General features: G+C 39.4%; 2 protein-coding genes across 8 annotated transcripts in view; both read left to right on the forward strand.

The window, feature by feature from the left end:
* The window catches only part of LOC126812111 (uncharacterized), a 79,367-nt gene extending 72,262 nt beyond the window's left edge, over positions 1-7,105 (forward strand). For 5 of the 6 annotated variants that reach the window (XM_050538359.2, XM_056098811.1, XM_050538360.1 and 2 more), the window contains one exon: positions 1,943-3,383. In XM_050538359.2, the coding sequence (XP_050394316.1) occupies positions 1,943-3,335 (1,393 nt within the window). In that variant the 3' untranslated portion in view covers positions 3,336-3,383. Of the gene's footprint in view, positions 1-1,942; positions 3,384-6,068 lie in introns of those variants that run through there. The other variant, XR_008786057.1, reaches the window with a different exon arrangement.
* A 5,596-nt stretch (positions 7,106-12,701) lies between these two features.
* Positions 12,702-27,114, forward strand: LOC126812107 (uncharacterized). Of its 2 annotated transcripts, none has more exons than XM_056098813.1 (2): positions 12,702-14,047; positions 19,505-22,531. In XM_056098813.1, the coding sequence occupies exons 1-2, from the start codon at positions 14,016-14,018 to the stop codon at positions 20,970-20,972; spliced, it is 1,500 nt and encodes a 499-aa protein (XP_055954788.1). In that variant the 5' UTR covers positions 12,702-14,015; the 3' UTR covers positions 20,973-22,531. The 2 variants fall into 2 exon arrangements, with proteins under 2 accessions (XP_055954788.1, XP_050394310.1); XM_050538353.2 differs by lacking the exon at positions 19,505-22,531 and adding an exon at positions 25,650-27,114 and having other exon boundaries at positions 12,706-14,047.
* Positions 27,115-27,327: the final 213 nt, after the last annotated feature.

Below are 27,327 nucleotides of genomic sequence, written 5' to 3' on the forward strand. Positions count from 1 at the left end.
AATCTAGTTCAAATCTCGAGTATCCGATGCCATCAAGAGTTGATTATGGTCTGCATAAGTTAATATGTTTAATTAATAATTTAGATAACATTTCAGGCCTAAAGAAAGACCTGCAATAGGCAGATTTACCTCTTGCAGAATGTATGGTTAAACTAACACACATCAATTATATGGGCAGTTGGCCATTTTGTCTTTCATTTACAACATTCAGTATACTTATACCGAAAGTGTGAATACATGCCTTATCCCAGATTGTCTTATGTGCCAAAATGTCTATTCTTACAATTCATCGGGATTTTCCGGCGTGGCTTCTTGTCAGTGGTGCAGGACGGAGGGGAGGGTCTGGCAAAGACAGCTGTCCAGTCGTTCGGATTGGACGAAAATCCGAGGACCCGTGTATACATTGGCGTGCACGTAAAAGATCCCCTGGCAGTTGGAATTCGATAGAAGAATAGGCCATAGTGCTGCTGCCCGGGCAAAATTTTCCTCATAGCACACTGTATGGCGTATTCCCGTCTTCATTAGGCCAGTATAGGAGCAGAACAGTAGGACGTTAAACCCCATTTCATTTCATTTCATTTCATTTTATTTATTCTTTTAAAAGGATTTATTTCGGGAAGGGGCGTAACTCTTTCTTGACTTTTAACTGAAACGTTCCATTGCTCATGCGTCACCGGGAGTTTGTTTTTATTACGTGTTTTATTATCCAGTAAAATTTCGTCAAAAATGGACATCCGACCCACACCTTCCGTAAATTGGAGACAAGGAGGTTCTGGGTGTGTTAGACTAGTTATTTGTAAGGGTCATCCGGGCTATCATATGATCTTTCAAAATAGCGACTTTCCTCAAGGGATGAGACGTGCGTCTTAAAGAATGATTTTGACCAATATAAATCTCTATTATCAAATAGTGACTGAGAGATGAGAGAGTTCTAAGCAACCTTGTTACAGAGCGGAAGACTTTCAAAGTGAACAGTTTGAAACTGACTTTGACCAATCAAAAGGTTTTTATGTATATATGTCTGATGACATGACTGTGTACCATGGAGATGAAGGTTGACCTAACGATGATTCCCGCCTGGCTACCTTTCCTCTTCTGATTATAAACTGCATGTATATACTTTTATAAATGCATGGTATTATGCCATATATTTTATCTTTTTCAACTTTTATTAAAAACTGCATGTTTATTCTCGCATGGAGCATGGCATGACATCTGCACCGATTCAACTTCAAATTATAATTTGTTTCTACTTTCGATTACTGTTTCCGCTTGTTTAACAGGAGCCACAGTGACTAAGTGAGTAACACGCTGGCTCGCTAACCTGGGGGTCATTGGTTCGATCCCGGTGTTGAAAGAGAGAGTGGTTTCCCCTTGTCAGGGGTGCAGGAGTGAGTACCTGATAATGAGAGTTGTCTGGAGGTCGCGTGTTCGATCCTTGCATTGGCCGAGAAAGTTCATCCGGATTTTCTGATGTGGTGTCCCCCTTGTCAGTGGTGCAGGACGGAGGGCCTGATAAGGACAACTGTCTAATCGTTCAGATGGGGCGAAAAACCGAGATCACACATATACCTTTTCATGCACGTAAAAGATCCCTTGGCAGTTGGAATTTGATAGAAGAGTAGGCCATAGAGTCGCTGCTCGGGCAAAATTGCCCTCATCGCACACTGTATGCCTTATGCCCGTCTTCACAATCCCGGTAGGAGCAGAAAAGTAGTACGTTTAACCCCCATTTCATATGGATACATTGGTTGGTGCATTTTTCTTGAAATTCTTGCATGCCTTTTTTTAACCACAACATTATAATTCATGGACACAGTTTGCACTGGATGTCAATAACTTTCTCTGGTGTTGTTCATATTACTTATTTTTCCGGCTAGCATGATCAGCCATTTGTGAAAGCCACGATCAACCACTTACGGTTACATATTTTCCATTTCAGTCACTTGTCGAAAGAGGCAGCACTAAGGAAGACATTTTTTCTGATCAGCATTTCGGCGTTCATAGTATGTTTGCTGTTGTACAGTCATTCAAGGTTTTCGTCTATGATGTCATCAAATCACGAGTTTCATCATTTCAAACAGAATTTTCATTGGAGGGTTTTGAGTAAAGGTTTCCAGGGTCATCCCGAAAACCCTAGTCAATATGGAAACCTAATATCAAATTCATCCAACAAATTCCCATTTCTATTTGACCTCGAGGACAGCTCAACTTCTACAAGAAGTGGCGGTAAAGTTACGTCATCTGTGACGCGTGCTGTTTTAAGCGTTCTTAAATCGTCATCGAAAGTGAATTCTACGCTGAAAGTAAATATTTCAACTGACAGTGTAAATGGTCACCATAGTAACCAGAAATATTTGGTTTATTTATGTGACGATACAGCGTGGTGTGGTGGCTGGGGAGATAGACAGCGCGGAGTCGTCTCCCTTTACTTGCTTTCATTAGCCTATAACCGGACATATGGTATTCTTATGACGTCACCGTGTGATCTTGCTCAGTTTTATCAACCTAATAAAATATTTTGGTCGTTTGACCCGCATTTGTTGAAAAATAAAACATCTAAAGTTGTTTACGCCGTGGATTCTGGTTCACTGAAATTAGACAGCAAAAGTAAACAACTAGAAGATATTCTTTACATTCAAACAAACATGGATAATGTGCCAGCCATTCGAAAACATTTCCGAAGTAAAATGCCTAAATGGATTTTACAAAAAAGTAGGCCTGCCATTTTTCGAGAGGTGTGGCAACGTCTTATGAAGCCGACGCCCCGATTACAAAAGCGCCTGGATAATCTATTATTATCTGGTAAAGATACTGGAAAATTAGTATGTGCTCACGTGAGGATAGGATACAGTAAAAATCTACCGAATGACCCTCCTCGTATGGCTATAGCAAGTATCGACATATTATGGAACTTCATGGAAAATATTCAAAATGTTCGAAAATATTTTGTTGCCACAGACAACGATGACGTCAGGATATCAGCCAGGAGACGTTTCGGTGATTTGTTTGTGGATACGGGCGGGACAATTTTACATATAGACAGACAGCGAAACAGGAACGAATCTTGTGTGGGATTCGAAACGGCCATCTTGGACCAATTAGCATTGACTAAATGTGATATTTTAATTATTAGCGCTAGTAATTTCAGTATTCGTGGTTCCATGTTAAAAACAGTATTAGAAAATATTTACCAGTTTGATGGGGAATTAATTAAGCCCTTCTCACCATTCAGTCGTTTTAGACATCGTCGCCATGTTGAAAATAGTACTACACATTCATACGAAATAACTGTTGACAATAGGAATATTGAAGTGTATGTTTTGAAGATTTAAAATAAAAATTAAAAGCGGGATTTAACCCGTGGTTGTATAATGTCGTCACCCCTGTCTATGTCCTTAATATAATACTTGTACATCCTAATCCTTGCTGTTATATGCCATGGATATTGTGTCTGTCTATGAGCAGAGCAGATGTCAGTCGAATTTGCAACGGTTTCCGGTAACTACTCCCGGAGTTATGCCCCCTGATTACCATATTACCCCTTGTGTTCTGTTTAATTTATCCTACCCGTACTGCATTTTACCATCAATATTGTGTCGACCTATGTTCAAAGAGATGACCGTTGAATTTGCAGCGGTTTCAGATAGCTACCTTTGGGGTTATACTCCTTGATTCCATAATACGTTTTGTGTTATGTTTAATAAATCTTGCTCTTGTTGCATTTTACCATAGATAGATGTCCGTCGCGTTGCAACGATTTCCGGTAGCTACTTCTTCTGGGGTTATGCTCCTTGATTACCATACTACTTGCTGCGTTCGGTTTGACATGTCCCAATCCACATTAAACCACCGTCTGACTGCAGCTACAGCCATTTTGTAAGTTTCTCTGACGGAAAAATTTATGCAATTTTTCTTGAAACAAAGAGATGTACCAGCCAAGACCAGTCGATATATGAAAAATAGGGGCTAACCCCTAATACATTGCAAGAAGGTTTTTTTATATGGTTTCTGGTAGTGCAGTGTGTACTGAATGACATCCTAAAAGTTTACCAAAATAAAGGGTTCTTTTCTATCACTAATATTATTTTACTGGCTCTGTTAATGACAATACAAACCTATTTTAACAGAAACCTAAACTATAGCACACAAACGCTTTATGAGCGTGGGTAATAGTAATATTAGATGGCAAACCAGCTAAAAGAAACCTCTATCAATCAATGATAAACCTCACTTCCAAGCATCTTCTTTTTTAACTATAAAATATTTACATTATGATCCGTCATGTCGTCATTTCCGTTATATCAAATCAATTCAAAAATCTCAGTAACCGGAAATGAGGCCATTTTGGCAAAAAAAAAATATTTTGTAATATTTTCAAAAAAGTATGTTTTGATGAGATGAGCATTAGTTGTTACATTTTAAATGTTATGATATTAAATTTCAATCAACAGATATTATAAATAATATAAATAATATAAAGAATAATAATATATAAGGTCATATGGATATGATAAATTGAAGAAATGGCAAATTTTGTCACTCCTTAAGGGCTTGCCCTTAAATGAATTTATTATCATACGGTTGAGGTTTGTCAGCTATATTTGATGCAAATACAGAGTTAGAGATAGGTGGAAATTATATGTATTTTGTTTCGTCCTTTTTTGGTTGGATGATTTTGAATGTTACCTAGATACAATAAAACGACCTTTGTGCTGTTTTGACAGACGTACTCGTGAATTCATTAATGGTGTCAACTGGGGGTTCTCCATGTATAAGTTAATTATTTTTCTATTTTCGTACAGTATTCATGGCCAATAGAACGTAACGTCATTTTGACAAAGATGGTATTCATCACCTTTCAAATCTTTAAATGCATCATCTATTTTATCACGATTCATCTACACATCTCAGTCTCGGTCTTAAAGGAGAGAGAGAGAAATGCGGTTTAACGTCCACTCGACACAAACTAGGTCATTTCGGGACTAACATATGATTTAATTTTATTTACATAATTCGCTTGCGCGTAGGGGTCTTTAGCAGTGGGAGGAAACCGGAGGACCCGGAGAAAACCCACGAGGTTGGACAGGCGACCCTACTCCTTGCCACATACAACCGGGGATTCGAAACCACGCCAGTTGACTCAATGACAGACTTTATGATACAGCGCGCGCACGCTAACCATTCAGCCATCCATCCCCACTCGTCTTAAAGGAGAAATCCCATATATACCTGAGCACATGAATACATAAATGAGAGGAGGTTTAGGTTCCTTCTTTTTTCTGCACCGAGAGAGAGAGAGAGAGAAAGAGAGGGGGGAGGGAGAGAGAGAGGGGTGGGATAACGTCCATTCGACACAAACTAGGTTATTTCGTGACTCACATATGGTTCAATTTTATTTCAATAATTCGCTTGCGCGTTAGGGTCTTTAGCAGTTGGAGGAAACCGGAGGACCTGGAGAAAACCCACGAGGTTGTCACCTACATATTACAATAATTCGCTTGTGCGTAGGTGTCTTTAGCAGTGGAAGGAAACAGTAGGACCAGGAGAAAATCCACGAGGGTGGACATGCGGCCCTACTCCTTGTCATGTACAACCAGGGAATCAAATTCACGCCAGGTGACTCAATACCAGACCGTATCATGTAGCGCGCACGCGCTAACCATTCGGTCATCCAAAACCGCTTTTCTGCACCGACTGGGTTAATGAAGACGGGCATGCGCTACACAGTGTGCTATGAGGGAAATTTTACCCAGACAACGGCCTACTTTTATTCTTTTACGTGCACGATAATGTGTACACGGGACCGTGTTGTTTTGTCCCATCAGAACGACTAGACATTGTCCTTACCAGGCTCTCCGACCTGCTCCATTGACAATGGGTGGCCACTGTGTCGGCCAACACCGTGAGGGAAACCGATATCTGCTGGTAAGCGAGCCAGAGTTTCATTCGGTGAATCACCGCGGCTCCCTGGAAACTGGTTAATACACCATTCTGTGAAAATCAGATAAATAGCGAGTACGCCTTTTTTACAAAATGTAAATTTGCGCTTATTGTTATCATTGCAGTCACGCACTTGCATATCAACCAAAGTTTCAAACAAGTCCGATTGCCCTAAGATATATAGTACAGGGCGCGTCGATTTATCCAATACTATCCAATAAGAACCCAATACTACAACATAATAAAGCAACAGCAGCCTCCCATTTCTTGATGTACTGGTAAGAAGAGAGAACGCCAATATCACCACCTCAGTGTACCGAAAACCAACACATACAGATCAGTATATCCACTACCAATCTAATCACCCCACCAGCACTAAAGCAGGCATTATCACCACTTTAACCAAAAGAGCCAAGAATATTTGTGACCCTGAATCCCTTCCCGCAGAAATTCAACACTTGAAAAAAGTATTCACCCAGCACAACGGATACCCAGAACAAATGGTCAACAAGCTCATCAATGCCACACTTGCCGACCTACCAAAACCTGATAAACCCCAAAACGATAAACATCCAATTAGAATCTTCATACCTTTCCACGGCAACATCTCTCACCAAATCAGAAGATTATTGAAAAGGGAAGCAGATATTGAAACCACTTTCTTGAAGGGCACAACAACCAAAGACATAGCAAAAGCGAATGGAAAGTTGAACCCCACCAAACCCTTCTCACCAAAAGGCTGTGTCTACAAAATCAACTGCAGTTGCCAGCAAAGTTACATTGGAGAATCTAAAAGACCATTAGATATCCGACTGAAAGAACACATGTCAAAAGCCCCCACCAACCAATCTGCAGTTGCTGAACATCTGAATGACAACCCACGACACCGTGTCGATTGGACCAAAGTTAAAACGTTGGATGTGAACCACCACAGCAAAAGAATCAGAAGAATACATGAGGCGATCAATATCAGAAGACATGAACCGAAACTGAATCGAGACCCAGGCGTCTATATCCCCAGAGCATATGACCGCATTATCAAATTGTAATACAGTCCCCCTAAGTAATTCCCCATGCAAAACCATATTTAGCTACTGGCATTTTCCAATACCGAATTCATTGTATATTCCATACCCACAACCCTCACATTTTATAATCCTCTGTTAACAATATGTAAAATTTTATTTAGCTATTCACAGTATTTTATGTTATGTTATACCTCTCATATTTATAATTATAAAAAGGTTTCATCATAGGTCTTCTGCTTAATTTATCATTATTTATTTATATTTTATTCAACCCTTTGATATATATTCACCTTGTAAATACATATATGCAACTTATTACTTAACTTTAAAACATAACCGTAAAATTCTATATTTCTTAACTGTTATAATTAATGTAAACATTATGGTTTCGATATAATTCTATAAACCCCAAGTTTGATCTTCTTGTATGTTTATTTAGTAATCTTAGTATATACTGGTTTCAGTTATGGTGCACTGTGTATGGTTTCAATATTTGTTAATCTTGGTTAATCCCCTGTTTCATCTTTTAATTGTACAATAAGCCAACTCTAATATATACGATTATGCACCTTTGTTACATCAATAGCTTGTTATAGCTAATCATGCTCACTCACCTTGCATTCCATTGGATAGTTCGCACTGATGTTTGTATTTATATTCATATCTTTCTCATTTTTTATCTATTTGTATATATGCTTGATAACGACTTGTGAAACCTTGTTGAAACGTCGCAGTGAAATAAACCATAGTAATTGTTATCCATAAAAGTGTGTTTTTGATAATAAAGCAAAAAGGGATTAGTACAGGACGGGTCGATTTACCAATACTACAACGTAATGATGCAAAAAGGGAATATTACTAAATTTTTTCAAAAATATTTAGTTATTTCGTGAGAAAACATACACAAAACACTTGTTTTCTTATTTTAACTTCGTCGTCTTGGAAACCAACTGCAAAGTCCAACAAGATCATTCATTAATCTGATTAGCAATCGAAAATCTATTATTGGCTGTAAAGGGCGATAAATGCAGCGGCATGACATGGCGTGAATATTTAAACTTTCTGCAAATTATGGAATATTCTTTACAGTTATTACACGGGGGTGATGCTGTTTGACGAGAGCAGGTTGTTATTGGGTTAGCATTTGATTGTTTTGGGTCATAAAGAGAGGCAAATCAAACAGCGAAACATCGGTACTCGAATTTCAAATAAACTGCCCCTTTTGCACTCTTGCCCTTTTTTGTATGATTATGTTTTTCGCAGAATTTGGGCGGTAATGGGAGATATTGTGTAACATAAACCGCCCTGTCATGTAGTGCGTGCTAGATAACAAAGAGATTATAGATGTACCCTGTAACACCCTATTTAACAAAATGTCACAGTGACATAAAGCGAAAACCCTAACTCAATATTTTATTACCCATAATAATATTCGAAATTATAAACATCAATAACACGAATTTAAATGTGGGATCCTCATATCAACTATTTAAAGTAGCTAAATCGCTAAAATTTGAGACCTAGAAATTGACACAAATGGGTCGCAACCCATAAAATAATGTAATATGAATGTATTTCTAATCAGTTATATTCGATAAAACACGCCAGTAGTCTCAATCGAATGGCAATCTCGAGCGTCTGTTATTCCAGCCTACACCGATGCTCTCCAGATAAGAATATGGCGCCACCGTTTGACATGACTTGTTGAATATATCTAGTCTCGTTCTTCGAGTCCCTTGCAAATGGCGCTGAAACGCATTATAGTACCCGATTGGTGTACCAATGGTACAATGTTTATTTTGTCTTAAATATTGGATATCAGAAGCCCATCCTTTCCCGGTAAGATCATGTCATCAATGTTGATATAAATTGACAAATAATTCGTGTTTTAAATGTCAAAGACTTTGGATGAAATTGGGTTAGAGACTTAGCTACTTTAAGAGACATATATATCCATAAATTTATGATGTGTAAACAGATATTGCGTAACCCCAGTGTCAATTTATTTTCATCACAATGGACACAACATTCTATGGAAGACTGGTAAAAATTGTCGATTTTAACCTCCAAAACGACAAAAGAATTTTATATTTTATTTTAATAAGTATACAACGAACATGGGGTCAGACCGGTTCGTGTTGAATCATCGTATTTACATGCATATGTATTTGTTTGCAATGGGGGGGGATGAATGGTTAGCACGTGCGTGCTGTATCATAAAGTCTGTCATTGAGTCAACTGGCGTGGTTTCGAATCCCCGGCTGTACGTGACAAGGAATAGGGTCGCCTATCCTCCCACTGCTAAAGACCCCTACGCGCAAGCGAATTATGGAAATAAAATTGAACCATATGTTAGTCCCGAAATGACCTGGTTTGTGTCGAGTGGTCGTTAAACCCCATTTCTCTCTCTCTCTGTCTTGTCTGCAATGGGGATCACGGTGGCTAAATGGGTAACACGCTGGTTCGCTAGCCTGGAGGTCGGGTGTTCGATCCCTGCAATTGACCGAGAAAGTTCATCCAGATATACCGGCGTGGTTTCCCTTTGTCAGTGATGCAGGATGGAGGACCTGACAAGGACAGCTGTCTAGTCGTTCGGATGGGACGAAAACCCGAGGTCCCGTGTACACATTGGCGTGAACACAAAAGATCTCATTCCACACTGTATGGCGTATTCCCGTCTTCATTAGCCCAGTTCGGAGCAGAAAAGTAGGACGTTAAACCCCGTTTCATACCTCCAAAGTATATTATCATCCTCAAATTACTAGTATCATGTATTACTTGACGGGCCCGGATTAACGTGGGGAGAGGGGGGGGGGGGCTAATCGGGTTGCAGCTAGGGGCCCCTTAAATTAGTTTATGGCTTTATTTATTATGTTGTAAATGTTTGTGCTAAAACCAAATAAATAGTCTATCTATCATATGGACCTACAAATTACATTTGTTTGAGTCTAATGGACAATGACTAAAATATGTCCCCCTTTTCTCTGTCGCTGTAAGCCAGAGGCGGCCCCATGCAAGCTTAATTCGACCCCTGTAATAATAATAATAATGCACATTTGTAAAGCGCTAAATCCATCCAAAAGAGAGAGAGAGAGAGAGAGAGAGAGAGAGAGAGGGGGGCTTAACGTTCACTCGACACAAACTATGTCATTTCGGGACTAACACATGATTCAATTTTATTTCAATAATTCGATGCGCGTATGGGTTCATTGTATTACAATAATTGGCCTGCGTGTAGGGGTCTTTAGCAGTGGGAGGAAACTGGAGGACCCAGGGAAAACCTACTAGGTTTGTCAGACGTACTGGCCCGGGTGCGAGGGGAGCAGTTGCAGTTACATTTGCAGAGTTTTCTCCCGACGGCCTCACCTGCTTGAACTGTATACGACTGTTTGATTTGAATGCAAGTCAGCCACCTAAGTCAGGCTATATGACGCAAATATATAAATACTGAATTACATATATTTATCGTATACAATTTCACACACCGTCTTCTTTATAGTACATTTTATTATTGACATACGAATTCAGCAAGGACGTTACTCAAATATCTATTTTATTTTTACACATGTGACGGCGTTAAGGAGAGAGAGAAATGGGGGTTTAACGTCCACTCAACACAAACTAGGTCATTTCGGGACTAACATATGGTTTAATTTTATTTCAATAATTCGCTTGCGCATAGGGGTCTTTAGCAGTGGGAGGAAACCGGAGGACCCGGAGAAAACCCACGAGGTTGGACAGGCGACCCTCTTCCTTGTCACGTACAATCGGGGATTCGAAACCACGCCAGTCGACGCTAACCATTCAGCCATTCAACCCCCCGGCCTTAGGGAGCATAATAGATCTGATTATTAAAACTTCGTGCAAACCAGTGAGGTGTGACGTTAGAAATAGAATTAATACAACGATTTTAATGCTAGGTTCCCACTATTACTATTCGCGCCATGATACTGCGTTTTCTTTTGGGTGGGGGTAGGGAGTTGCACGCAAAATAAATCTCAATGACAGACCTTCTTTTTCAACGCACAAGCGTTAACCCTCCCCCGACATAAATATGAGAAAGTCTTCAATAGTAATATTGGTGATATCAAACAGCCTTGTTTTATACGTGACCGGATTGAATAGGAGTAGGGTCGCCTGTCCAACCTCGTGGGTTTTCTCCGGGTCCCCCGGTTTCCTCCCACTGCTAAAGACCCCTACGCGCAAGCGAAATATTGAAATAAAATTGAACCATATGTTACTCCCGAAATGACCTTGTCTGTGTCGAGTGGACGTTAAACCCCATCTCTCTCTCTCTCCCTCTCCCCCCTCTCTCTCTCTCTCTCTCTCTGACTTGATTACTTAACCGGGCGTGAGTTGGTTATTAACCCGGACAGCATATTTTGTATTTTTATACAATGATTTAAGAACCTCAAGTATCTTTACACATTATACCAATACCCTGAAATTTATACCACAAAAAAGGATGAGTCAGACTGTCAAATGCAGCTTTGAAGTCGACATAACATACTATGCTTGATTTTACTATCGTTAATTATGTTCTGAACATTATCCTTGATGTTTCCTGAAACCATTCTGACAATCAGATATCAAATTATTAGATTCAACCACTTATTTAATCGGGGGTCACGGTGGCTAAGTGGGTAAGAGGCTGGCTCGCTAGCCTGGAGGTCGGGTGTTCGATCCCTGCATTGACCGAGAAGTTCATTCATATTTTCCGGCGTGGTTCGCCCTTGTCAGTGATGCAGGACGGAGGGCTTGACAAGGACAGCTGTCTAGTCGTTCGGCTGGAACAAAAAACCGAGGCCCCGTGTACCCAATGGCGTGCACGTAAAAGATCTCTTGACAGTTGGAACTCGATATAAGAATAGGCCGTAGTGCCGCTGTCCGGACAAAATTTCCCTCATAGCACACTGTATGCCCGTCGTCATTAGCCCAGTTTAGGAGCAGAACAATAGGACATTAAACCCCATTTTATGTCATTTCAATTTTATAATATTCCCCTGCCAGACTGTGTAATTTATTGAACACAATACGACACTTAATTAATTGAGAGGCTAATTAATCTGTATGGGTTAATTAAATATAAAATGTAATTACTGTTAGACAAGCGGTGTAATTAGCCTTTGTAACACAATACTCATAGTGAGACGCGAGATTAGCTTTATAACAACACACTGTACAGAGAGGGAGGGGGGGAGAGAGAGAGGGTCGCCCGTCGAACCTCGTGGTTTTTCTCCGGTTCCTCCGGTTTCCTCCCACTGCTAAAGACCCCTACGCGCAAGCAAATTATTGAAATAAAATGTTAAAAAACATATGTTAGTCCCGAAATGACCTACTTTTGGCGAGTGGATGTTCATGCGTATATATATATATTACAATATCAGTCAACAATAAGTAATATAGAAACAATTTGCTTATTAAATTAAATTAATGCACTTTGTAAAACAGTTATTATAAAGGTTGTTATATATTTGTTACTAGGGTATATTGTATCTTATAAAAAACACACAACTATTAATACTTTAATAGGCTTTACGTTCGCTTCAATCTGGGGGTTGGATGGCCGAATGGTTAGCATGTGCGCGCTGTATTATAAGGCCTGTCATTGAGTTAACTGGCGTGGTTTCGAATCCCCGATTGTACGTGACAAGGAGTAGGGTTGCCTGTCCAACCTCGTGGGTTTTATCCGGGTCCTCCGGTGTTCTCCCACTGCTGAATAGACGGTTACAATAGACGGTTTAGATGACCCGTAGTTGTTCCTGATCATTAACCAAGACTAAATAGTTACCTGGAGCGAACATAAACTAACCAAGCCCACCTTTATTGACATGTACTGACCGAGGCCACAAGGTGCGAGAAATCAAATATAAAATAACGCAGCACAACTAAAAGTGTCGAATCGTGACTGCAATCGAAGTGGTTTATAATGTGTGATTAGATATATCCATTACAACCTGACAACTAAAATTTTCGAATTGAAAAAGTAACTGCAATCGAAGTGGTTTATGATGTGTGATTAGATATATCCATTACAACCTGACAACTAAAAGTTTCGAATTGAAAAAGTAACTGCAATCGAAGTGGTTTGTGATGTGTGTGAGTTTAGATATACCCTTACAATCTGACAACTAAAAGTGTGGAATGAAAAAAGTAATTGCAATCGAAATGGTTCATGATGGTTTAGTATAACCTGGCGTGTGATCAGATATACCCATTAGAAGCTGACAACTTAAATTCTGAGGTAACCATAACATATAGCTGTTTCAATGACAAATAGTAATTAACCAGGAGTTACATAGAGTGTAGTAGTTAGTTGTATTTTACGTCCGCTTCCACCGAGGTGATATCGCAGACAAGTAGTTACATAGAATACAATTACTGCTTATCAATTAGTGTCCACGGATTAACACAAAGCACCTGTTTACATATGACGTTGACCATAGTTACGTCACTAATTAAACCTCAATTCAAACTGTGATCGAATCTGTCTGACGAGAAGCCAACGCGGAGATTAAGGGATTATGTTAAATACTGTGCTCTCTGGAATTTAAATTGGATCTTGCCGGTATTGGAGGTGTAAATAAGCGACTTAGATTTGTCATGGAAGTTAAAGTTGGATTACTGTATCTAGTATAGGAGTAAATACATGACTTAGAAAAAACACTATAGTTAATAATATATACTGGATCTAAAATCTGATCTTGTAGCTAGTGGGGATGTAAATAAGTTACTAAGAGATAAAACACTATAGGGAACGACCAGTCCCGGAGTTAATATTGGATCTTGTAGCTAGTAGGGTTTAAAATTTAGTGATTTAGTGTTGAAATTGGATCTAGCGAAGGATTGTAGTTTTAAAAAAATTGGATCTAGCGAAGGCTTGTAGTGTTAAAATCAGATCTAACGAAGGATTGTATGTAGTGTTAAAATTAGATCTAGCGAAGGATTGTAGTGTTAAAATTGGATCTAACGAAGGATTGTATTATTAAACTTGGATCTAACGAAGAATTGTAGTGTTTAATTTGTGTAGATCTGATCAACAAAATGGAAAATCCTCAATCCAAGAATCCCGAATCGTATGTATATATTAGTTTTTGTTTAAAAATGAAGAATGAATAGTAGTTTAATTTTCCATCGACATTTTATATGTAATAATTTGGTATTGGGTTCAATTTTTAATGATAAACACTCACGGAATTTCCCCCCCCCCCCCCAAATTTTTTTTTTTTTTTAAAAAGTTTCATGGCCGTCATATTGACTTGATTAGTAAATATAAAATAAACACAACGGTTCTATGGATATCAGTTATCCATTGTATTGTATTGTATTGTATTGTGTAGATAACTATGGAAGACCAAACAGCTCTTTATTCAGCATTCTTAATTCTTAGTTCTTAATTCATAGTCCTTAATTCTTATTTCGTCACTAAAATTAACATTTGTATCTTAAAATCTGTATTTGTTTTAAAAATCATACATTTATCATATCAGATTTGTAAACTGTATTTTTGTTTAATTTAATTTGATTTTATTATAAAGACAAAATTTATTGTAGAAAATCAAAAAATTAGCCGACATATACATTTCATCAGAGAAATACAACGAAAAACAAATCTCGATCAACAAATTTCTAAATATAAATCTCCAAATGCAAATCTACAAAAAATTTCTCTTAAAACAGTTCTCCAAAAACATTTCTCGAAATTCATCGTACCGGAAAATAATATGTTCAATTACTAAATTTTAATGCCATTCAAACAGAAAAGTAAACATAACATGTCTATTTCGGCTATTATTCTAGATATATTTAATTGATGTGTAAACTATTGTACTGACTATATCAACATCTATTACACTGTTCATCATGTACATTATGCACACGGAAAGTCCGTTGGCTAATTACGCTATTTTACCGAGATTTCGTCTAATGGTTTGGATGTAGCTATGTGTGGCGCCATGCAGGGTAAACTTACTCTTCCGTACACGATGAACAGCCCATTTGCTTATTGATTACACTTTTTTGCCTGAACTGTTATTACGGTTTGGATTGTTCATACTTTATTTTATTGTCCCCCGCCTTTCGAAGAAAGCATGGGACTATTAAAATGCGCCTGTCTGTCCGTCCGTCTGTCCGTCACACTTTTTGGGTCACAATAACTCTCTTTCTAATTGAGCTACAATGTTCAAACTTTGTGTAGGTGTTTATTATGCCAATGCCTTGATGGAGTTCGAAGATGAGCATTTTCGGCTTAGGGTAAGCAGAGATAAGCAATTTGATTGATTGATGCTTTGGGACACGATAACTTAGTCCTAATTAAGTGAGAGTGATGAAATTTGGTCTATAGTTTCATTACATCAAGACCTTGACTAAGTTCGATAATGAGCATTTTCTGCTCAGGGTAAGCAGAGCGATAAGCAATTTGGTTGGTCGAGAACTTAGAACACAATAACTCTCCTTCTAATTGAGCTAGAATCTTCAAACTTGGTGTAGGTGTTTATTAGGCCAATGCCTTGACAGAGTTTGAAGATGCGCATTTTCTGTTTAGAGTAAGCCTTTATACAAAGGACAACACAACACATATTACCCAGCAAAGTACACATTACACCAATAAAACACAAACATCAAAAACAGTACAACACATATTACCCAGCAAAGTACACATTACACCAACACAAACATATAAAACAGCACAACACATACTACCCAGCAAAGCACACATTACACCAATACAACACAGATATACAAACGATAACACACCACATATTACCAAGCAAAGTTTTCTCCGGGTCTTCCGGTTTCCCCCCACTGCCAAAGACCCCTACACGCATATGTTAGTCCCGAAATGACCTAGTTTGTGTCGAGTGAACGTTAAACCCCATTTCTGTCTCTCTTTCTCTCCCGTTGCCCAGATGACAATTCCATAAATGTCTCACATTCACCAATCTGATTAAAATACAGATCTATATTTCGTTTCAGAGATCATACGAGCGTCTTTTGACCCTATGACGTCAGGCATTTGATTAACCAATCAGCGTTGATGTTTCTAGTGGGTGAGCAGCGGGTCACCCACAGTTCCGTCCAACTCAAGCCAAACAACTCGTTGTAACAGATCATTTCATTGGCTAATCCCCCACATCAACCAGAACGCGGGTTTTATAACAACTTTATCAGATCCTATTGTAGTAAAGACAAGTAAAACGACATTTTGAACTATAAAAAACGAAACGGAATAGGATCTGTCTTTATTAGGTTGCCCATTGATGTACTCTGTATTATTGTGTTGATTTTTACGTGCTGTTTCATAAATAAATACCATAGTTTTCTTATGTTCCTGTATAATCTACTTTAATTTTCCCACCTCTGACCGACTTGACATGGAATGGCCCTATGAAGGCTTAAAGTGGGGAAAAATGTTTTGAGTAGAAATAATTTGTTGTTATTAATCAGTTTTCTAAATCATACTAATAGCTGGATATTCATATTAATTTTGTCGTCGATAATATCATGAAATTTTCGTGGCCAACTAGTTTAAAAAGTAGGGGTTTTCAAACGTTTATTTGATAATGAGAGAGAGAAAGAGAGAGAGAGAGAGAGAGAGAGAAAGAGAGAGAGAGAGAGAGAGAACTGGGTTTAATGTCCACTGGACACAAACTAATTATTTCGGAACTAATTATTTCAATAATTCGCTTGCGCGTAGCGGTCTTTAGCAGTGGGAGGAAACGGATAAAACCCACGAGATTGGACAAACGACCCTACTCATCGTCATACACAATCGGGGAATCGAAACCACGCCAGTAGACGCAATGACAGACCTTATGATATAGCGCACGCGCTAACCATTCGGCCATCACCCCCCCCCCCATCACTACAGACGTTAGCTCTTTGGTCAGTGCTTGGAGCCATGACAGTGGCAGAGAGAGTGCATAGATTTTGCTTGCGGAGGGCCTGACAAGGAACAGTGTCTAGTCGTTCAGATGGGACGAAAAGCCCATGTCTTGAGTTCACTTACGTAAGAACCTCTGCCAGTTGGAATTTGACGAAGAGTAAGCCGTGGTGCCTCTGCCCGGGCAACATTTCCCTAATAGCACACTACATGGCGTATGCCCATCTTCATTATCCCGGTGGGTGCAAAAAAGTAGGAAAATGTGGGACTTGGGTATTTTGAATGGCATTATACAAAATTAATTGCATTTATTTTACTTTTGAGAGTAATTATACCTCTTAAAGGGTCGGACGGGTTATCTAGTCAAAAATTCTAGACGAAGGTACACGGCAAGGCCTGGTATGAGAGCGGGTGATGGGGTTAACGTGGACCCAACACTATCTAGTCAAAAATTCTACACGAAGGTACACGGCAAGGCCTGGTATGAGAGCGGGGGATGGGGTTAACGTGGACCCAACACTATCTAGTCAAAAATTCTACACGAAGGTACACGACAAGGCCTGGGATGAGAGCGGGCGATGGGGTTAACGTGGACCCAACACTATCTAGTCAAAAATTCTACACGAAGGTACGCGGCAAGGCCTGGGATGAGAGCGGGTGATGGGGTTAACGTGGACCCAACACTATCTAGTCAAAAATTCTACACGAAGGTACGCGGCAAGGTCTGAGAAGAGATCGGGCGATGGGGTTAACGTCCACCCAACACTAACAAGGTCAGAGGAAATTTGAGAGCACTCACAGGGCTAAATTCCACGAGGTTAGACAGACGAACGTATCACTTACAAGGTAATTATACTTGTTATTTACAAAAGTTTGTGCGGGCTTACCGACATTTTTGCAGATACACAATCTGGCCTGGGTCTTTTTTCTCGAAATCTTAGTTAAAGATAAAATTCAAATTTTAGTAGATACTTCAATTTTGATTGGCTAAGCACTAAATTCAATCTAATATTATCCAATCAAATTACTAAAAATTGGATTTTAACTTTAATTGAATTTCGTGAAACAGGCCCCTGTAACCTTTAACCCCATACTCCATCTCATATAAGGCTACACAATTCTTCTTCTTCTTCGTCTTCTTCTTCTTCTTCTCTCTCTCTCTCTCTGGGAGAGAGATGTGGTTTAACGTCCACTCAACACAAATTAGGTCATTTCGGGACTAACACATGGTTCAATTTTATTTCAATAATTCGCTTGCGCGTAGGGGTCTTTAGCAGTGGGAGGAAACCGGAGGACCCGGAGAAAACCCACGTGGTTGGAATTCTTCTCGATCAAGCCGAATAAATGAATGAAACCGGGTTTAACGTCCCACTTTTCTGCACCAACCGGGATAGGCCTAAAACGAGCGATAAGCGAACCCCTCGGACGGCAGCATTTCCGCCTACTCATGGACATTGTTGCTGTTTACTAACCAAGATTTAAAGAATCGGGAAGTGACGCAAATAAAGGAAAGCAGTTATTGTTACAGACCGAGATAGTCGATACTGCGCTCACATAATTCCCTTGGCGGCTCCATGATGTCCAGAAGGTAGTTGGATGGGGAGATAAGGAGGCTTTCCCAGAAGATATCGGGAAGTTACACAAACAAAGGAAAGCAGTTATTGTTACTCTCTCACAATTCCTGTGGCGTCTCCATGATGTCCAGAAGGGTCGGGGGGGGGGGGCACGGGTAGAGGGATGAGGGGATAGGGAGGCTTCCCCAGAAAATGTTCAAATACGATGTGGAGTATTTCCTGAATAATTGCTCTTTAATGAAATGAAATGAAATGGGGTTTAACGTCCTACTGTTATGCGCCGAACTGGGCTAATGAAGACGGGGATATGCCATACAGTGTGCTATGAGGGAAATTTTGCCCGGACAGCGCCGCTATGCCCTACTTAAATTCAAACTGTCAAGGGATCTTTTACGTGCACGCCAATGTGTACACGGAGGTCGGGATTTCATCCCACCCGAACGACTAGACAGCTGTCCTTTTCAGGCCCCCATCCTGCATCACTGACAAGGGGGGACGACGCCGGAAAATCTGGATGAACTTTCTCGGCCAATGCATGGATCAAGCCAGCGTCTTGCCGACTTAGCCACCGTAACCCGAACTGAGATGTTCTGCTCCGACTGGGCTAATGAAGACGAGATCTTTGAAAGAAAAATACAAACATTAATGTTTTAATTCTTTTGTGATTTTAAAACAATGACTTGGGCTTGTGGGAGAGAGAGAGAGAGAGAGAGAGAGAGAGAGATGGGGTTTAACGTGCACTCGACACAAACTAGGTCATTTCGGGACCAACACATGGTTCAAATTTATTTCCATAATTCGTTTGGGCGTAGGGGTCTTTAGCAATGGGGGGAAACCACGAGGTTGCCCAGGCGACCCTACTCCTTGTCACGTACAACCGGGGAATCGAAACCACGCCAGTTGATGCGCTAACCATTCAGCCATCCAACCCCCGACTTTTTTTTAACTTTCAGTCAGTCTATGAAATGACGGGTGTCGTGCACAATGCATTATGGGCGTTCTCGTCCGGGAAACTTGGCGGGGTGTGGGGCGGGGTAGGAGTGTACATGTTTATATCTCATCTTCGTTATTTTCAGAATGAGCAGCTTTACGAAAAACCAAAGGATGCTTATATTATTAGCAGTATTATCGACCGGATTTATCTTTTTATGGTACAACGAGTATGTGATATTACAACCACAACGACTGGCTGTTGCTTTTAAATCGATAGGATATGTTGAACTCAAGGGAGATGACTCGCTAATGGGAGAGAACTCCTCTTCCAACGCGAATTCATCGTCACTACCAACCACTAAAGCGACTGCAGTTCCTGCAATCATACAATCCAAAAAGCCACTTGGTGACACATCTGGGAAAGTTGTGTCTACAAATCAAACAAATAAAAATACAATTCGAAAATCGAAATATTATTCAACGCCCATGCCCAAATCTGGTAGCCCTGTGCCTAAAGATCGGAAGCTTCCCAAAGGAGAACAGATAGCTGCTAAAAATCATAAACCAATCATTAACGCGACTGCAGCACCGGCAATTATACAAAACAAAGAGGCTACAAATCAAACAAATCAAAGGAAGAAATATCTGATTTATTTGTGTGATAATAGTCGGTGGTGTGGAGGTTGGGGGGATAGACAGCGTGGAATTGTAACTGTTTATTTAATGTCTTTAGCCTACAACAGAACATTTGGCATAGAAATGACGTCACCGTGTGACGTTAGGAGGTTTATAGAACCAAACCAAACGAACTGGATAATCCCACCTCAAGAATTAGTTAACCGAACAACTAAAACAATCGACGCCATGGGCGCCGGACCGCCCAGATTGGACCATAACGGAACGAACAACGAAGATGTGATTAAAATTAAAATAAATGCAGACGCAGTTATGCATTTAAAAAAAATGTATCCGAACCAAATGCCCAAATATGTTCATGGTGTTTCCCGAGCCATTGTTTTCAGACGGGTTTGGAAACATCTCATGAAACCATCACAACATATTATCGAACATCTAAAGCAAATGTCAGGAAATGAAGACTTGAACAATCGTACTCATCAGTTAGTGTGTGCTCATCTTAGAATTGGTAAAAGTAAAAATTTACCAAACGACCCGCCCCGTATTAATATTTCCAGCATTGACAAATTGTGGACATTTTTACATACTTTTGAAAATTCCAGTAAAATATTTATTGCTACGGATAATGAAGAAGTTCGTGTTTCTGCCAGGAAAACTTTTGGTCCAAGATATTTTGATACTGGCGGGAAAATAATCCATATAGACAGACAACGCTGGAATAAAGAGGCGTGTCTAGGATTTGAAACTACTATCTTAGACCAAATTATTTTGTCAAGTTGTGACGTTTTGGTCATCAGCCCGAGTAATTTTAGTGTTCGAGCCGCCATGTTGAAAACTATATTAAATTCAACGTATCAGTTTGCGGGACAAGAGGTGAAGTCGCTCTCTCCACAACGAAAACGCCGCTCACTAACGCAATATCGAAAGTTTACTCTTGACGTAGGACATAAACTATTGGTGGTCTATGTACTTTGATGAGAAAGTGTGGGGGGGGGGGGGGTCTTTTTGATTCACCAAGACATTTTCTAATTATGTAAAACCAAATCACTAATAGATTACACCCCCCCCCCCCCAACCGCTCCAAAATAAAATCGATTCAATCATAAGTGACAATCTCTGAACAAAAAAAATATATATTTTGGTCTCTTTGATTTGGGAGAAAACGGTTCTCGATTTGACCAAACATTAACATTAATGATATTTGGTAGGGAGGGGCGATGGGGGTTAGTTATACACTATATTAGAATCATATTAGTGGTCAAGGTTTGAGATAAAATCAATTTGTATAGCCATAGTTTAACCACAAACTTACTGTGTTTATATAGCTTATCCCAAAAGAGGACCTGTATCGAAATGCCGAGTCTTTCAAGAATTTTTAAGATGTTTTTTTTTTCATCGTTGGGATTGCTAGTAAGAAATGCTTGCTTATACGCATTGGCAAGAGACCACCCCCGCCCCCCCCCCCCCACACACATGTTCCCTGACGCCCGCTAAGCATTTAAGTAAATCCGGCGGCAATGTATAGGGGTACAATCGTTACTTACATGGTAGCTCTATGTTTATTTTTATATTGGGCATGACAAACATTACCATTACTAAACTTGAAACCTTTACTTTCAATAACAACTTCTGATGCAATTTAATCAAAATTTAGAAATGTAGTAGAGACCATCGAAAGTATAAAAAACAACTGAATCGTTATAAATTAAAATTAAATATTATTAGATTTTACAAATTCAATAACGTTAGAATCAAACAACATTAGATTTTACAAATTCAATAAACTTAGAATTAAACAACAATAAATTTTACACATTCAATAAAATTGAAATTAAACAACAGACTTAACACTTTCCATTTTATTGAAATTAAACAACATTAGATTTTTTTTCACATTCAATAAAAATGAAATTAAATAACGTAAGGTTGAAACTAAACAGCATTCGACATGACACATTTCATATCATTCCAATAAAATATCTATTATTATTATTTTACATCATACAACATTCCATTCAATTTTTCACATTCCATTATAAATTTAAATGATACAACATTACATATTCCATTCAATTTTACACATTTCATTATAAATTCAAACGAAACATTACATTGCATATTCCATACAATTTTACACACTTTGCATTCAGGTTTAAACATTCCATTCAGTTTTACAAATTCCATTATAGTAAAACCAAATAACATTGTACATTCCGTTCAATTTTACACATTCCATTCAATTTTACACATTCCATTATATTAAATCAAACAATTGTAGACTTAACATTTTCTGTCATAAGCATGAGTACATAAACTTGTTTTTTTTTTATGGCGGATGGTTATTGTTTATCATGTATATATAAAAACATGTTTTTGTTATCGCAAATTGTTATTATTTATCACATACAAGTGTATATATCTAAACATTGTTTTGCTATATATAACCATATGATTTTTGTTTATCACATAAAGTGTATATATCTAAACATTGTTTTTCTATATTTAACTATATGGCGTATGGTCTAATAATAACCATATGGTGTATGGTTATTATTAGACATATATATATATATGGTTACTGATTATCATTATACTTGTGTATATCTTATTTAAAACATAATTTTGTTACAACATTTGGTTATTCATATTAAAAATATTTTACTTTTTACTTTTTGTTTTTAATTTCCCGCATTGAAAATATGTGAACGTATATTATCGTCGCCCCAGTCGGTCCGTTGGTCTGTCATTCACAATGTCCCATGTAACTCTTATCACCCAAAGTTATTTCTCTTGGTTAGTTTTTAGAATCTTGTCAACACGCTATCGACAAAAGTTAGCATCCGATTAGATAGCTTGATATATACTTGGTTTGTTCAGATTTTAATCTGATTAAAATACAGATCTATATTTCGTTTCGTTTTTTTATACTTTCAATGGCCTACACTACATGAAGATCTGACGGGTTGTAGTAATAGGTCGCGTCAGAGATCGTCCGAATGGCTTTTGACCTATGACGTAAGACATTGAATAATCAATCAGCGTTGACGTTTCTTGTGGTTTACCCACAGTTCCGTTCATCGCACGCCAAGAAGTCGCCGTAACATATGGTTTCATTGGCTAATCTCTCACGCCATCCAGAACGCAGGTTATATAACAACTCTTCCGGATCCTAGTGTAGAACAGACAAATAAATCGAAATTTTGTACTATAAAAAACGAAACGAAATAGGATCTGTGATTTAATCAGATTGTTCAGATTAGTGAAACGAAGAAGTCAATAATTTCGGCCAAGGATATTAAACGATTTTATTTTGATTTACAATGCGACAACGTTAGAGGACAGCTCGGGTGGCTTTGCTGCTGTTGGCTTATATTTCGTTGCCTGACAACCTATGTTTAATAAAACTGCGGACTAAAAATTTGGGAAAGACTTGAAAGAGTTATTGGCTTTAAAGCCTGGCACAGACTCTGCGATTGTATTTCTAGAACACCTTTTTTCTAATTGGTAGAGGGGGGTTGGATGGCTGAATGGTTAGCGTGCGCGCGCTGTACCATAAAGTCTGTCATTGAGTCGACTGGCGTGGTTTCGAATCCCCGGTTGTACGTGGCAAGGAGTAGGGTCGCCTGTCCAACCTCGTGGGTTTTCTCCGGGTCCTCCGGTTTCCTCCCACTGCTAAAGACCCCTATGCGCAAGCGAATTATGTAAATAAAATTAAACCATATGTTAGTCCCGAAATGACCTAGTTTGTGTCGAGTGGACGTTAAACTCCATTTCTCTCTCTCTCTCTAATTGGTAGAATGGAGGTTGGGTGGCTTAAGTGATCTATATCAGGTTTGTGAGCGATGCAAGCGTAATATAGTTTCTATCCAATCTGGTTAAAACACGGATCCTATTTCGTTTCGTTTTTTGTAGTTCAAAATTTCGTTTTATTTGTCTTTACTACACTATAGGATCTGGAAGAGTTGTTATCATTGACGTGTTATGGATGATGTGAAGGATTAGCCAATGAAACGCCTGTTACGGTGAGCTTTTGGCGTGTGGTGCACGGAACTGTGGGTAATCCACTAGAAACGTCAATCCTGATTGATTAATCAAATGTCTGACGTCAAAGGGTCAAAAGACGCGACCGCCCAAAACAACTGGTTAGATCTTCATGTAGTAGAGACCATCGAAAGTATAAAAAACAAAACGAAATATAAATCTGTATTTTAATAAGATTGGTTTCTATCACTCATTTATACGTGTTAGGTCGCCTGCTTAATCTCGTGGACTTTGTTCTCGGTCCCATCCCCATTAACAGCGCTCGAGCACACATTAAATATAACATAAATACGTCAAAATGTTATGAAATGAAATGGGGTTTAACGTCCTACTGTTCTGCTCCGAACTGGACTAATGGAGACGGGCATACGCCATACAGTGTGCTATGAGGGAAATTTTGCCCGGACAGCGGCACTACGGCCTACTCTTCAAGGGATATTTTACGTGCACGCCAATGTGTACACGGTACCTCGGTTTTTCGTCCCATCCGAACGACTAGACAGCTGTCCTTGTCAGGCCCTCCGTCCTGCATCACTGACAAGGGGAAACACGCCGGAAAATCTGAATGAACTTTCTCGGCCTATGCAGGGATCGAACACCGGACCCCCAGGCTAGCGAGCCAGCGTCTTACCCACTTAGCCACCGTGACCCCCCATGTTATTCAACCAGAGTTGAAATCAATTTGTGTCGGCGTACCTTTTAACTTTCCTTCCAACGTTTACCGTCCATTCGACACAAACTGGGTCATTTCGGGACTAACATATGGTTCAATTTTATTTCAAAAATTCGCTTGCACGTAGGTGTCTTTAGCAGTTAGGGGTGGGTGGGGGAAACCGGAGGAACCGGAGATAACCTGCGAGGTTGGACAGGCGACCCCACTCCTTGTGACATAAAACCGGAAAAAAGAAACCACGCCAGTGAACTCAACGACAGACCTTATGAAGCAACGCGCACGCGCTAACCATTCGATCGTCGAACCCCCGCCATGCGCCAACAAGGTTAATCAAGACTGGCAAAATCTCAGTGTTGTGTACCTACGCCTATACAATTGCGATGCGGCACCGGTTTACTTATTAGGAAAACCTTCCGCTTTTAAAAAGAAGTTATCAAAATTGCGTCGCTCGAAGCGTGTGTAGAATTTTCAGTGCAAAGTTGTCCTTGTTTGAAGAAAATCGGATAAACTTGAAAGAAAAACAGCTTCAGACTTTGAAATATTTGTATGATAAAACATTCTTTAAAGGCGTCGTCATGGGTAACATCGTTGGTAATCCGGGAACTTGAAAGTACAGCCGAGGCTAGATGTAGGGTACTGGAATCAGCTGAGGTTTGCCGAGTGGCGTCATGCAGTGTGACCAGGAAGCGACCTTTCCACAGTCTTCGTCAAATTCAAACTGCCAATGGTTCTTTTACGTGTACGCCAATGTGTACACAGAGCCTTAGTTTGTCGCCCCATCCGAACAACTAGTTTTGCAAATGTACGTTTTATTATTACAATGAACCGTTACTGCACTAAACGAGGGCTGCTTCTTTCTGGAACACCAGGTGGCTAATTAACAAATATTTTTTATTTTGGTATAATATATACACAATTCTTATCTTTGTATTTTCCAGAATGAACGGTCTTACGAAGTACCAAAAGATGCTTATATCATTAGCAATATTATCGTCCGGATTGGTCGTACTATGGTACAACGAGTATACACTACTACAGCCACAACAATTTGCTGCTGCTGTCAAATACGCAAGAGGTGGTGAACTCAAGGGGAAAATCCCACACAAGGGAGATAACTCACTTTTACAACCAAACATTCAAGTGAGTGTCACACGCGCGACCATACAAAACAAAACAATAATCGGTGCTCAAAAGACGAAAACTGATAAAAATAAAATTCCAAAATCGCCATCTTATTATTCAACGCTCATGCCAAAATCTGGTAGTCCTGTGCCCAAAGATCGGAAACCTCCCAAAGAAGAACAGGTAGCTGCTAAAAATCATAAATCAATCGCTAAAGTAACTGCAGCACCGGCAATCATACAAACCAAAGAGGCTACAAATCAAACAAATAAAAGGAAGAAATATCTAATTTATTTGTGTAATGATCGACGGTGGTGCGGAGGGTGGGGTGATCGACAGCGTGGAATTGTAACTGTTTATTTAATGTCTTTAGCCTACAACAGAACATTTGGCATAGAAATGACGTCACCGTGTGACTTTAAGAGATTTATGCAACCAAACCAAACGAACTGGATAATCCCACCTCAAGACTTAGTTAACCGGACAACTAAAACAATCGATTCTATGGGCGCCGGGCCGCCCAGACTGGACTATAACGGAACCAACACCGAAGATGTGATTAAAATTAAAATAAATTCAGACGCATCTATGCATATAAGAAAATTGTTTCCGAAACAAATGCCCAAATATGTTCATGGGGTTTCCCGAGCCATTGTTTTCAGACGGGTTTGGAAACATCTCATGAAACCATCACAACATATTATCGAACATCTGAAGGAAATGTCGGGAAATGTAGACTTGAACAATCGTACTCATCAGTTAGTGTGTGCTCATCTTAGAATTGGTAAAAGTAAAAATTTACCAAACGACCCGCCCCGTGTTAATATTTCCAGCATTGACAAATTGTGGACATTTTTACATACTTTTGAAAATTCCAGTAAAATATTTATTGCTACGGATAATGAAGAAGTTCGTGTTTCTGCCAGGAAAACTTTTGGTCCAAGATATTTTGATACTGGCGGGAAAATAATCCATATAGACAGACAACGTTGGAGTAAAGGGGCGTGTCTAGGATTTGAAACCGCCATTTTAGACCAAATTATTTTGACAAGCTGTGACGTATTGGTGGTGAGCCCGAGTAATTTTAGTGTTAGAGCCGCCATGTTGAAAGATTTATTAGAATCGGTCTACATGTTTGGTGGAAAAGGGGTAAGGCCGTTCTCTCCGATACGAAGTCGCCGCTCAGTAATGGATTATCGAAAGTTTACTCTTGATTTAGGACATAAAGTACTGGTGGTGTATGTTCTGTGATGTAACGTATGTTCTATAGCTTCAACTGGAGGGGGGAGTGGTGTGCGGGCGGGGTGGGGGGTTGGGGGTGGATGGCCGAATGGTTAGCACTTGCGCACTATATCATAAGGTTTGTCATTGAGTAAACTGGAGTGATTTCGATTTCCCGGTTGTACGTGACAAGGAGTAGGGTCGCCCGTCGCCTGTCCAACCTCGTTGGTTTTCTCACGGTCCTCTGGTTTCCTCCCACTGCTAAAGACCCCT

Source organism: Patella vulgata, chromosome 2 (genome assembly GCF_932274485.2).
Source record: "Patella vulgata chromosome 2, xgPatVulg1.2, whole genome shotgun sequence".
Lineage (NCBI taxonomy): Eukaryota > Metazoa > Mollusca > Gastropoda > Patellidae > Patella > Patella vulgata.

Coding starts and splice junctions, on each gene's coding strand:
- LOC126812107 (XM_056098813.1), top strand. CDS start 14,016: ATGGAAAATCCTCAATCCAAGAATCCCGAATC. Junction 14,048..19,504: donor CAATCCAAGAATCCCGAATC/GTATGTATATAT, acceptor CGTTATTTTCAG/AATGAGCAGCTTTACGAAAA.